Source organism: Callorhinus ursinus, unplaced genomic scaffold, assembly GCF_003265705.2.
Source record: "Callorhinus ursinus isolate GAN/ISIS: 27379988/994484 unplaced genomic scaffold, GSC_fseal_2.0 scaffold21, whole genome shotgun sequence".
NCBI lineage: Eukaryota > Metazoa > Chordata > Mammalia > Carnivora > Otariidae > Callorhinus > Callorhinus ursinus.
This window is the reverse complement of record NW_027397083.1, coordinates 29,010,642-29,023,229: the sequence shown is the minus strand read 5'-3', so window position 1 is coordinate 29,023,229 and position 12,588 is coordinate 29,010,642. Positions and strand designations below refer to the sequence as shown.

The window sequence follows — 12,588 nt, the reverse complement described above, 5'->3', positions numbered from 1 at the left end:
TAAGTGATTTGAAATGCACCTTGCAGTATTAACTCCATGAGGCAGTGGAACAGTTTCTCCCCACGAATTCTTACTGTGAACTCCAGTATACAAAACAGCATGCTCTGATGGAATTGAATTTGGGAGGGCCAAGCCCCACCCAGTCGGCTTCCCCTCTTGGAACAGTTTGAAAACCACTTAACTGGGCTTTGGTAAATAATCCAAAATTGCCAGCCCTAAAATAGATTTTTAAAGTCAAAACTAACAAATGAGATGGAGGAGTCACAACAGAAGGAAAGATAATCTCCAGTATCAGGCCTATGGCTTACGGAAGGACTGGGCTCAGGAGAGAACTTTGTACCTTTTAGCAGACCTAAATTCCTCATTTGGGAAGAAGGGAGAGGTCATTTGAGGCCATTAAGCCTGTTCTTCTGCCCTTACTCATCTGACATTTAGCAGTGCAGCAGATTGAAAGTTTGAGTTTCTCCTAGATGATATTATATACATTTACAGTAGCGTAGATGTAAATTAACCATGCAAATGCAGGGAGGGCTCTTTTTTTTTTTTTTTTTTTTTTTGGTGGGCTCTTTAAAAATACTAGGAAGATTGGTGCAGAGAGGAATCTGTTTAATAAACCAAATGATCAGCTTCCTGCATGTACTGCCCCGGAGGCATTTATCTTCTCCCTGCTGGTTTATCTTTCCACCTTTTAGCCCTGCTTTTCTGTGCTGCTGGGTTTTTTCCCCAATCATCAGACTGAGCTTTCCTAGCATTTTGACCACTATTTCTACCTCATGGATGCTGCTGCTAGGGGTGTCTTGTGCCCTTCCTCTTTTCTCTCTTAGCCTGCCTTCAATGTGGCTAGTATCAGGCATTCAACTAATAAGTCTCTCCCTTCCCCACTTTGATTACTAACTGATGACTCTCTCAATTTTGATATTGTACTCTTATCGGCATGCAGTACTTATTGGTGAATCTGAGCATACGTTTCGTTCTGACTTGGTCTCTGTCGCATTTTCCTCCTTCTGCCTCTCCCTGCACTGCTGTAAAATGAAAAAGTGCTTGGTCTCAAAATTGCTACATCAGTTATTCCCCTTAATAGCTTCATTGTGTGTGTAGCTTTCATTAAAATGGTAAATTTTGTTCTCTTTTTACATACTTTCAAGGCTCTATTCCCTGTAATGCTGAATTGTTAAAATTTTTTTGGATTGCCTCATAGCAAGCAGCATTCCAGATCTCCATTTTGTATGCTGGCAGATACAGCAGCTCTCTCTAATAATCCTTCTTTTAGAGGCTGATAGGGAGTTTAGACTTCACCTGTTGTCCTTGTTCCTGCCCCATTTATCTCTGCACATTAGAAAGAGATGTAATTTAAAGGTTTCTGTTGATCAGTTTCAAATTCTTTCTATCCCTGTTTCCTTATAAGCCAGTTACTGGAATCTCTGAGGAATGATACTGTGATCTCTGAGAGCTGTAATGCTTCCTGGAGTTTAGCCAAGGATATATGTGCAAAGGTGTCTTATGTATCTTACCAAGCTGGTGTTCTTTTAACAACAAGGATCTTAAATAGGTGTCACAGGTATTTATTGGACTCTTCATATAGGCCAAATATGTGGCTGGGTGCTGTATTGCAGTGAATACAACACATGCACCGTCTTCCCTTTATGAAGCTTGTAGTCTGTCAGGGGAGAGAGACATTAAAAGAATTACTTTAGAAATTAATTATCTTTGTGATAAGTGCTATCAAGAGAACAGAAAGTCTTGCCTAGTAATTTTGAAACTTAGTACTTTAAGTACCAAAAAAATGAGTAAAAGCCAGTTGATAGGAAAGGAGGAGAATGTGCAAAGGCTCAGCAAGGCATGTACATTTAACTTCAAGCAAATATTTAACTGCAAATGAATTAATCCCTTTACTGGAGGATCTTGCTATTTAAAGAAGTCTTGTGGCAGATAATTTCATGAAGTAAATAATCTTTTAAGTAGGGTCATCTGGGTGGCTCAGTCAGTTGAGTGTCTGACTCTTGGTTTCGGCTCAGGTCATGATCTTGGGATCCTGGGGTTGAGCCCTGTTCTGTGCTTAGCGAGGAGTCTGCTTGTCCCTCTCCTTCCCCCTCTACTCGTCCCCCACATGCGCACATGTGAGCTCTCTCTCTAATAAATAAAAAAATCTGTAAAAGATAGTTTTTTAAGTAAAGCTAGATCTTCATCGAACTGATTTGTTTAAATGGAACTAACCAATATTTTTCATAAACAAAATATTCTGTGGCTGTTATAGAGGCCTACTGGGAAGAAGTTTTTGCTACCCAAGGAGCGAGCCATCTTTCAGAAAAATCTGGAAATCACATAAGGCATTGTAGGATATCCCCACTGATTCTATTAAACTTTCTAAAACTTGGGCGCCTGGGTGGCTCAGTTGGTTGGGCAACTGCCTTCGGCTCGGATCATGATCCCGGAGTCCTGGGATCAAGTCCCGCATTGGGCTCCCCGCTCAGTGGGGAGTCCGCTTCTCCCTCTGACCCCACCTCCTCTTGGCTCTCTCTCTCTCTTTCTCTCTCAAATAAATAAATAAAATCTTTAAAAAAAATAAACTTTCTAAAACTGTTCTTGTACAATCAATAGAGGTGCTACAAATGAACAAGGAAATTTGCCAAGCAAGTTAGCTGAGACAATTGACTAGTCATCCCAGTGTTCAATTACTTATCTCTGATTTATTTTTAGTGTTCTCCCAAATGGATTTTAATATAAATGGTTTTACATGCTAGTGACTGACTCTGATGGTTCTCTCCATCTAATTCTCCATTTTACAGTTTCAGTGTCTTCAACTCATCTTTTCTTTCTTACCTCCTTGTGTCAAAAAAGTTTTTCTGTTCTCCTCCAAACCTAGCACTTTTTAATTTGTGCCTATAAGCCCAGTTAATGGTAGACTTGCTCTATCAGCTGTCCTTGCTCACTGCTTTTCCTCCATATATGGACATACTTAAAATTGTCTGCTTTCCGGGCGCCTGGGTGGCTCAGTTGGTTAAGCGACTGCCTTCGGCTCAGGTCATGATCCTGGAGTCCCTGGATCGAGTCCCGCATCGGGCTCCCTGCTCAGCGGGGAGTCTGCTTCTCCCTCTGACCCTCCCCCCATCTCATGTGCTTTCTCTCTCATTCTCTCTGTCTCTCAAATAAATAAATAAAATCTTTAAAAAAAAAAAAAAATTGTCTGCTTTCCCCCTGTCCATAAAGCCTCCCCTCCTATCTTTCAGATTTCGATTCACGTTTCCTAAAATGTGGTTTGTATAGTATGCAGTGTAACTTCAGATAGTACAAACTTTTTTTATTCTAAGTTGTTATAATGTGTATTATAATTAACATTTAAGTATTAAATAGTTCCATAAATGTTATAAAATTTTCTTTATACATTAAATTTTTAAAGTAAATAAAGAACAATTGATACATATTACAGAAATTTTGAAAATAACAATTGTTTTCTTATACTAACACCCCTAACACTTTTCCCATGTTACCTTATAAATCTCTGGTTTGATAGGGAACAAACTCTTAGAAAGACTTTTTTAATAACTACTTTTCTCATTATAAAATACGTATTTAGTATAATCCAGAAAACAAAAAATATTAAAGTTGTAATTCATCACCCATAGGTAACCACTATGAAGTTGGTGTATATATCCCTCCAGTCCTTGCAAAATAGCATGGTGGAACTCCAAGGTCAGGCTGACCCAGATTCAAAGCTGTCTACTTCCTTGATGTGTTGGGAAAGCATCTTGATTTTTTTAGACCCAGTTTCCTTTATCTGCAGAATAGAACTAATAATAGAACCTACCTCAGGATTGTTAACTGGGGACTGAATGAGATAATGCCTATAAAGGACTTAGCCCAGTGCCTGGCATGTATTAGTAAGCATTGAGTACCTTTTTTGTTTTTTTAACGTAAGCTCTACACCCAACATGGGGCTTGAACTCATGACCCTGAGATCAAGAGTTGCATGCTCTACCAACTGAGCCAGCCAGGCTCCCTACATTGAGTACATTTTAGATAAATTAATAATATGAAATCAAATTACATGTCTTTTTTTCTGCTTTCTTCAATTATCTAACAGTGTATCTTTCCATGTCATTAAATAGTCTTTTCAGACAGTGGTTTTTCAAACTTTATACAGTAATAACTCTAATCAAAATCTAGGAGGGTGTTAAATAAGTAAATCAGTTAAAAGATGGTATTATATATTAAGAACGTTAGTCTTTGTCGTGTATGTTTTATAGATATCCAAACTGGAGATTGTAAAACAACATGAAGTATTTTCATTGGCACGTGAAAAACAAGTTAATTTATCTCCACCTGCATGACTCAATAGCACCTCACACTCTTCATGTCCAGAACTGAATTCCTTGTCTTCGCTTTCAGTCCTGTTCTTTCTTCTAAATTCTTTCTGTAAATGGCACCACTGCACTCATGTCAGTAGGGCTTAGGAATGGGGTATGAGCAAGCAGCCGTGACAGCCTCAGTGCTTGCCGTGTCTATTCATCCTGCTTCCTCAGTATTCCTCCTTGTCCCTTCCTCTCCACTTTTGCTGCCACCAGCCTGGTTCAGACCCTTGCTAGTCCTTCTCTTAAGTCTGTCTCATATTGTGAAAGATTAATTTCCTAAGATATAAATTACTGCCTTGTTCAAAAGTCCTTAGAGGTTTTCTGTTGTCTACCATGTATGGTGGCATTCTCCACTGTTTCCGTCTTAACCATCTGATTCCATATCCCTTTGATCTTTATCATGAACTTTATACTACATCCAGAGCAGACTACTTACCATTCCTTGTGTCTCAAGCCTTTGCCCCAAACTGTTCCCTTTGCCTGTAATGCCTATCTCCTTTTCTCTGTCAAAATCCTTATTTAAGACCAATCCATAATTATGTATAAAAAAGAACAAACTACTGATACATGTAATAACGTGAATTTCAAAAAACAGGTTAGGCGAAAAGTCAGAGACAGTATATGGTGCATGGTTCTATTTATATGAAAACCTAGAAAAGAAGGAAACTAACCTGTTGTGATGGAAATCAGAAAATAGTTGCTGGAGGGTGAGAGGAAGAGAATTGAATGGAAAGGAACATGAGAGAATTTTGGGGAGGTGGTAGAAATGTTCTTTGTCTTGTTTTGAGTAATGGTACATAGGTATATACAACTGTCGAAATACATCAAACAGACCACCTAAGATGTACGCATTTTGGTGGTTTGTTAATTATACCTGAATTTTTTTTAATTGCACTAAAAAACCTATGACAAACCTTTGACAAACCCTCTTCTGCAAAGAAATGGCCTCTGAGTCCTAATTCAGACGTTTTTTATCTCCCTTTAGGAACCTCACACATTCTAATTTATATACACAGATACATATCTTTATCTCTTTAAAAGCAAAAATCATTATTGTCAGACATTTATCTTTGGATAATCCCTAGATTTGTTGGCTAAGCACAAATTTATTGAATAAATGTATTCTCGTTAACCCTTTTTCTTTCTGTTCCTCGGGTGGAGTAGCCTGTAGAGTACCTATGAAAGGGAATATTTAGCTACTCAAAATTCAGGAAATCAACTTAAGAGAACTTAAGATTTCACTTTTTACTTGTATTTTTTATTTCTAAATTACTGCTCGAGTAAATTTTTTGATTGTAGCTACACTTGTGGTGAGTGAGCATAACTTGTCAGATTATATATTATACATATGAAACTAATGTAATATGTGTCAACTACAATTAAAATGTGTTTTTTTAAAGATTTTATTTATTCATTTGACAGAGAGAGACAGCTAGAGAGGGAATACAAGCAGGGGGAGTGGGAGAGGGAGAAGCAGGCTCTCCACTGAGCAGGGAGCTCGATGCGGGGCTCGATCCCAGGACTCTGGGATAATGACCTGAGCCGAAGGCAGACGCCTAACAACTGAGCCAGCCAGACACCCCTTAAAATGTTTTTTAATCCAGTCATATTTTTCATTAATCATAAGAGGTAATGGTAGAATTGCTGATTTCCATTATTTTTAATGCCTGCCACTCTTCCTGGTGCTTACTTTTCCCACTATGTCCGAACAGAGGTGTTCCTCAATTATTTTGCAATAATCAGCGGCAGATCCAGTATTTCATTGTTCCCAGTTGTTTTAACCTCCAGGAAAAATGTTTCAATCAAGCTTCACTTGTTTGCTCATGGCAAATTTAATTCTTATGCCTGTGTTAATTCTTATACCTGTGATATGTTAATTTCTCTACAATTGTATTTTAAGATATCCCTGAAAAAGTAAATATTTTAAAATTATGTTTTAAATCATCTTTTTGGGAATGAAAACTTAGTCATCACTTCACCAGAAATGACATATATGGGGCATTTGTGCTATCACATTTCCCATCTCAGCCCGTGGCAGACATTGCCATCAATCATGGCTTTTTTCCTGTTAAGCCCATATAGCCTCAAATTCCCTTTCAGCCTCATATTACAGACAGCCACACCCAAGCCTCTAGGATTTGGGTTGAGCATTTATCCCAGGACTGGGAAGGAAGGAGTAGAGGTAGGGAGACTAAAAGCTGTTGCCTAGATAATGAATTAGCCATATACAGGTGACTCTTCGGCAAGACCTGGAGAACAGTTGAAGACATTTGATTGTTAAAGGATGGGGGAAATAGCATCTGAAGTGTTAAGGGTTAAAAGTTTTATTTTAAAGCACACAGGAAGATATTTAGACCAGGAATCCGGAAACGTGGGTGTGGTTTCAGCTCTGAGAGAGGTTCTGGGAAGATCACACAAACCCCATGGCACTTAGTTGTTGCAGCTGAAACACAACTGAACTAAACATTCAATAGGGTTCTAATTCTAAAGTTCTACAATTCTAGATGTAGATTAGATAAAAGACAGTATATCTGTAGTCAAGTCATACATTTAAGACTTAGGAATATTACTGAGGAACTAAAAGTAAAATTGATAATACTCTGATTAGAATAGGTAGAAATGGTTTAAAAACTGCCAAGTGTCATAAACTGTGTTGTATAAATTCATACCTGTGGTATGAGCAGATGAAATTTAATTTTAAAGGATAATGCCATACAACTTTATTTTCAACTTTCAATCAGGGACTTTTTTCCTCCTCATTATTAGTTTAGGTTTAGATTTGGAAAGGACTCCAGAAGTCAACAAATCTGATCCTAATTGAGATATGAAATTTTTTGTCTCTGTTAGCACTTTCTAGGCATCATGGCAACTTCATCTGAAGAAGTTTTGCTGATTGTGAAGAAGGTGCGTCAGAAGAAGCAGGATGGAGCTTTATACCTCATGGCAGAAAGAATCGCTTGGGCACCTGAAGGCAAAGATAGATTTACAATCAGCCATATGTATGCAGATATTAAATGTAAGTCATCTATACTAAGGTCTGATGGAATATTTGTTAGTAATTTTATAAAAAGATTGCTCATATAGTCTGTGGGTTTTTTATTATAGTGTCCAAAAAAAATCAACCATATTGAAATAATTATAAAGTGGGACCACTGAATATGTTTTATTCTGTAACCTGTGATTAGTAATATACTTTGTATAGTTTTATATATGTAAATCTACGTCATGTAAAGCTCTCCACGTGTATCTTCTTTAAGGAGTTGCATAATAGTCTGCTAAATGGATATACAGTCATGTATTTAATTAGTTTTCTGTTGAAGGACAGTTAGGAAGTTTCCAGAATTCTTTTAATGCAAACAATACTTCAGCATAGTTCTGTGAGCTAATATCTTTGTGAGGTTGTATGTGTGAGATAGATCCCTGCAGTAGATTTACTGGTTCAGATGTTTCATATGTTTAAACACATTAAAATGATAGATGATGGCAGATTGCCCTTTCATAAAATTATCATTTAAGCAAGTAGTCTAATTAATCTTCGGTTATGTGGCCATCATCTGTTGAGAGAAGATAGACTCACTTTTTTATTGGACAGAGATAGGAGATACAGGGGTATCCTTAACAAATTGTGGTATCTGAACTGCAACCATTAATGTGAATTCATTTTTTTTCCTGGATATAAAATTCTTCTCCTAGATAAAATCCTGTGTAGATTTCAAGGAACATGACACCTCAAAAAATAGTCAACCTTACACATTCAAGTGCTCAATTTATAAATGCCCTTTGTGTGTCAACAGTGGCCCTAAGAACTTACCTCTATTTTGCTGCTGGAAATGACCAAGATTTTCATCTATCTCCACTGAAATAATTTGAATTTTAACTTTCAAAAGGAAATACTGTTTAAAATTCATCATAATTAGGTCCTAAGCTATCTGGTCTTTTGTCCACTATTCAGGTAATACTGTCTCCTTTTCAAAAGTCTGTGGAAGGGGCGCCTGGGTGGCTCAGTCGTTAAGCATCTGCCTTCGGCTCGGATCATGATTCCAGAGTCCTGGGATTGAGCCCCGCATGGGGCTCCCTGCTCAGTGGAGAGCCTGCTTCTCCCTCTCCCACTCCCCCTGCTTGTGTTCCCTCTCTCGCTCTGACAAGTGAATAGATAAAAATCTTTAAAAAAAATAATAATAAAATTCTGTGGGAAAGTGCCTCACCAAGTTCCTCCTAGTATTCTTACAAACTAACATTTGTACCAAAAGAAACTCATAAATTAGGAACTGCCTCTATTAGCATTTCTCTTAAACAGGAAGCTGGTCTTGTAGCTGTGCAAAACACGTACTCATTGTGATACCCACACACACAATGAAGAATATACCCTTCTCCTATTTCTTGACAATTCTTCTGTTACTGAGGAGAGCGCATACCCAAATCTAGATCTGCACCAGATCAGTTTTTGTTTTAAGTTGAATATTTGAAAAAAATACCCATTTCTGAACGGAACCACTGAAAGTTATCAATAGTAAATTACTAAGGTGAAAATCAGCAGTTAAGTAAGCTAATTAAAAAACTTCAGGGGGCACCTGGGTGACTCAGTCAGTTAAGCTTCTGCCTTCAGCTCAGGTCTTGATCCTGGGGTTCTGGGATCGAGCCCCACATTGGACTCCCTGCTCAGCAGGGAGTCTGCTTCTCCCTCTCCCTCTGCCTGCCGCTCCCCCCTGCTTGTGCTCTTTCTCTCTCTTTCAAGTAAATAAATAAAATAAAAAAAAACACTTCAGAAGTAGGCCTCTCAGAGGCAAAGTCTAAGATGAAACAAGGATAAACCAATGACTGAGAAAAGATACCTAGAAAGGGGTGATAGTTTTGTTTTTGAGAAATAGAATACCAGAGTAGGCTGGCTGACAGTGTAATTCCTCTATATTGCTGTTTTTGGTAGTAAGATATTTTATCTAAACTGTTGATCTGGAAGTCGCATCTTTATTGGAAAAGTTTGTTTAGGATCTAGGCGATTTGGGTTGTGAGCTCTAGGCAGCTTGTTTCACACTACCAAGAGTCTCCCATTTCATGGGGCAAAGCCCCTCCATCTTTCTTCCCGTGACAAAGACAAGCACTACTATTGCCTTGAGGCCCACTACTTTAAGAGTACAAGTTCTCCATTATGTTGGTGTATTTTGAGGTTCCCAACCTCGATTTATTATGAAAAGTTTCAAAGAGAAAAATTTTAAGAATGGTACAATGCATACCTATACAATATGTCCCACTTACTATTATGTGTGCAAACACTTTGCTCTGTAATATTTTCACACCAAGAAATTTTTGGTAACAGTGTTTCCTCATTTGTCCCAATAATGTTTTCTGTAGCAGTGATTTTTTTTTTAAACTATATCCAGTCTAGCTTCACAGATGGAGTTGTAGTCTCTTTAGTCTTTATAGGCTTGTCACATATCACATTCTGATTATGTTTGCTTGCCTCTTCAAGGTTTTCTTTATTTGTGTAGACCTGTATTTCTCAAAAACTGAAAGTAAGGTCTACACGCTTGCTTATACTCAGATTAAACCCTCGCAGCAAGGACACCTAGGTGATGGTATTTACTTATTATCCTATCCCCACAGAAAGCCCATAGTGTGAGGTTGTGCCACCCACTTTGGATGAGACGAAGTTTCATCACTGGGTTGAAGTGGTGACACCAGATCTCTCAAATGTAAAATTATGTATTCTTCTTTGCAATTAGTAAGACATGGGCTGTGTTTTGGAGTTTTTTGAATTATGACAGATCATTTTTATTAATGATAGTGTTTTTTGGAGTCTGATATTCAGGGTGGGTTCAGGACTCCTAGTTGGCTATTTAGAGATCTGCCCCAGTTGAATGGAAACAAAAGCCCTTTAGTATCTTGAGGTGGAGGCAGTGAGTGAGAAGTGCCACACAAAGAGGATACTAAAGAAGGAAGCAGAGTGTTAGCAGTGAATTTGTTAAACTGTGCTCTGATTATATTTGATTATTTGAGAAGAGGGCATTTCTGCAAAAGCATTAAGATTGGGGCAGGGCAGCTAAAGCCCAAAGGAATTCTGAATTTTCTTGGGAGGAGAGTAGCCTATTGTTGGACAGTTTCCAGTGTGGGTGTCCTCATCTAATTTGTCTCATGCTTCTTTTTAGGCCAGAAAATCAGTCCAGAAGGAAAAGCTAAAATTCAGCTTCAGCTGGTGTTGCATGCTGGGGACACAACTAACTTCCATTTTTCCAATGAAAGCACAGCTGTGAAAGAGCGAGATGCAGTGAAAGACCTTCTCCAGCAGCTGCTGCCCAAATTCAAGAGGAAAGCGAATAAGGAGCTGGAAGAGAAAAACAGGTGAAGGGGGAAAAGAATAAAGAGACACTAGGTTCTCTCCAGTCTCTTAGTAGAGTAACAGCTTATTTCTTATCCCTTGTGCTGCATTAAATTAAATTAACTGCCTCAAGCCTAACATCTGGTGAGGAACACAACTGAGACTCAGAGGTGATAAGGTCCTTTCATTCCTTCTCCCAGTTCTCTTCACAGAGATGACAGGAAAGCATTAGAAGTATGTTTGTAAATGAGAAACCTGAAAGAAATCACATTGTAAGAAAGTTGAGAAAACATGAAATAATGAGTTTCTGATAAGACAAATTAATTCCATCGCCAGTATCTTCCATGCCATCTATGCTTAAGTCTCTAAGTGCCTATCAGTGAGAAACTGGTGGCCGGAAAAATCTCAACCATACCTCCCCCTTTTCACGTTCATATGTGAAAGAGAATGCAGTACAGTTCAAATACAGGCATGATGACCTTTGTATCACTGGATATAGAGATGAATAACACCAAATCCATACCCTCAAAGAGTTTAGTCTTTGCTTTTTCAGCCTTCCGTTTATCTTCATTTGTTCCTCCAAAAATGTTTTTTGTTTGTTGTAATTACTAACAAATGAACTAAATGACCTCTGCTGCTCCAGCATCATAAAATGGAAGTCGAGTGTCTCAGGGTTTCATGTTGTTAAAGTAGTTAAAGTCTTTTTAAAGTGTTACATAAGTAGTGTTTTATTCTAGAAGTTCAATATATTCAATATATTCTATCACCAGAATGCTGCAAGAAGATCCTGTTTTGTTTCAGCTTTATAAAGACCTTGTTGTTAGTCAAGTGATCAGTGCTGAGGAATTCTGGGCCAATCGTTTAAATGTGAATGCAACAGAGAGTTCTACATCCAATCATAAGCAAGATGTTGGCATTTCTGCAGCATTTCTGGTATGTGACCCTTCTGGATTTCTGAAGGGAAAAGAAAACCTTGATATATGTGTTAACAATGCCATTTTTTTGGTAAAACTTAGCATTTCCTTAAAGTAAATTAGTGGATACTTTGTTTTTTATGGTATTCTTCTAAAATATAAATATATGCAGTACTGGGGTGCCTGGGTGGCACAGTCAGTTAAGTGGCTGCCTTTGGCTCAGGTCATAATCTCAGGATCCTGGGATCGAGTCCCACATCAGGCTCCCTGCTGGGTGGGGAGTCTGCTTCTCCCTCTCCCTCTGCTCTTCCCCCTGCTTGTGCTCTCTCTCTCTGTCTCATTCTCTCTCTCTCAATAAATAAAATTAAAAAAATATATATATGCAGTATTTTTTAAATAGATACTTTTTGCTAGCTATACGTTTTGGTTTGGGGACTTGACCTTTACATGCTAGAAAGTAAATGGACTTTAATAAAGAGAATCTTTTAGCAATTGGAGTAATACTTGTTTCCCCTAATTCTTTTAAATTTAGAACTTTCTGATACCTTTCTTTATGATTGCTTTATTTATAATACAGAGTTAAATTTGTAATGACCATGGTGTTATAGAAGAAGTAAGATTTATAAAATGTATTTTAGTGAAAAATTGGGAATACCTTACCTGTAGAATTAGAAAGTGGGATTCATTTAGTCTATACCCTGGTGGAACCAAAGCAGTATTTATGCATTTAACAAAAATTTGAGTACCAATTACATGTTTAGCATCTTCCTGGGTGCTTAGTAGTGAATTGAATTAATAAGGCCTTCCCTAAAGAAACCAGTCAGATACTATTTGTTTAGTAACTAAGGTTTAAGTTGTTTTGGTAACTCTACAAGTCTTATGGGTTTTTTTTGGGGGGGGGGGTTGGTTTTATGTATTTTGACAGAGAGAGACAGCAAGAGAGGGAACCACAAGCAGGGGGAGTGGGAGAGGGAGAAGCAGGCTTCCCGCTGAGCAGGGAGCCCAATGCAGG

The 12,588-nt window shown here is 38.1% G+C and overlaps 1 protein-coding gene across 2 annotated transcripts in view; it reads left to right on the top strand.

The window, feature by feature from the left end:
• GTF2H1 (general transcription factor IIH subunit 1) overlaps positions 1 to 12,588 on the top strand; it is a 37,650-nt gene that overhangs the window by 984 nt on the left and 24,078 nt on the right. For both annotated transcript variants that reach the window (XM_073904888.1, XM_025878403.2), the window contains exons 2-4: positions 7,197 to 7,365; positions 10,493 to 10,685; positions 11,433 to 11,595. In XM_073904888.1, coding sequence (XP_073760989.1) covers positions 7,212 to 7,365; positions 10,493 to 10,685; positions 11,433 to 11,595 — 510 coding nt within the window. In that variant the 5' untranslated portion in view covers positions 7,197 to 7,211. The remainder of the gene's footprint in view (positions 1 to 7,196; positions 7,366 to 10,492; positions 10,686 to 11,432; positions 11,596 to 12,588) is intronic.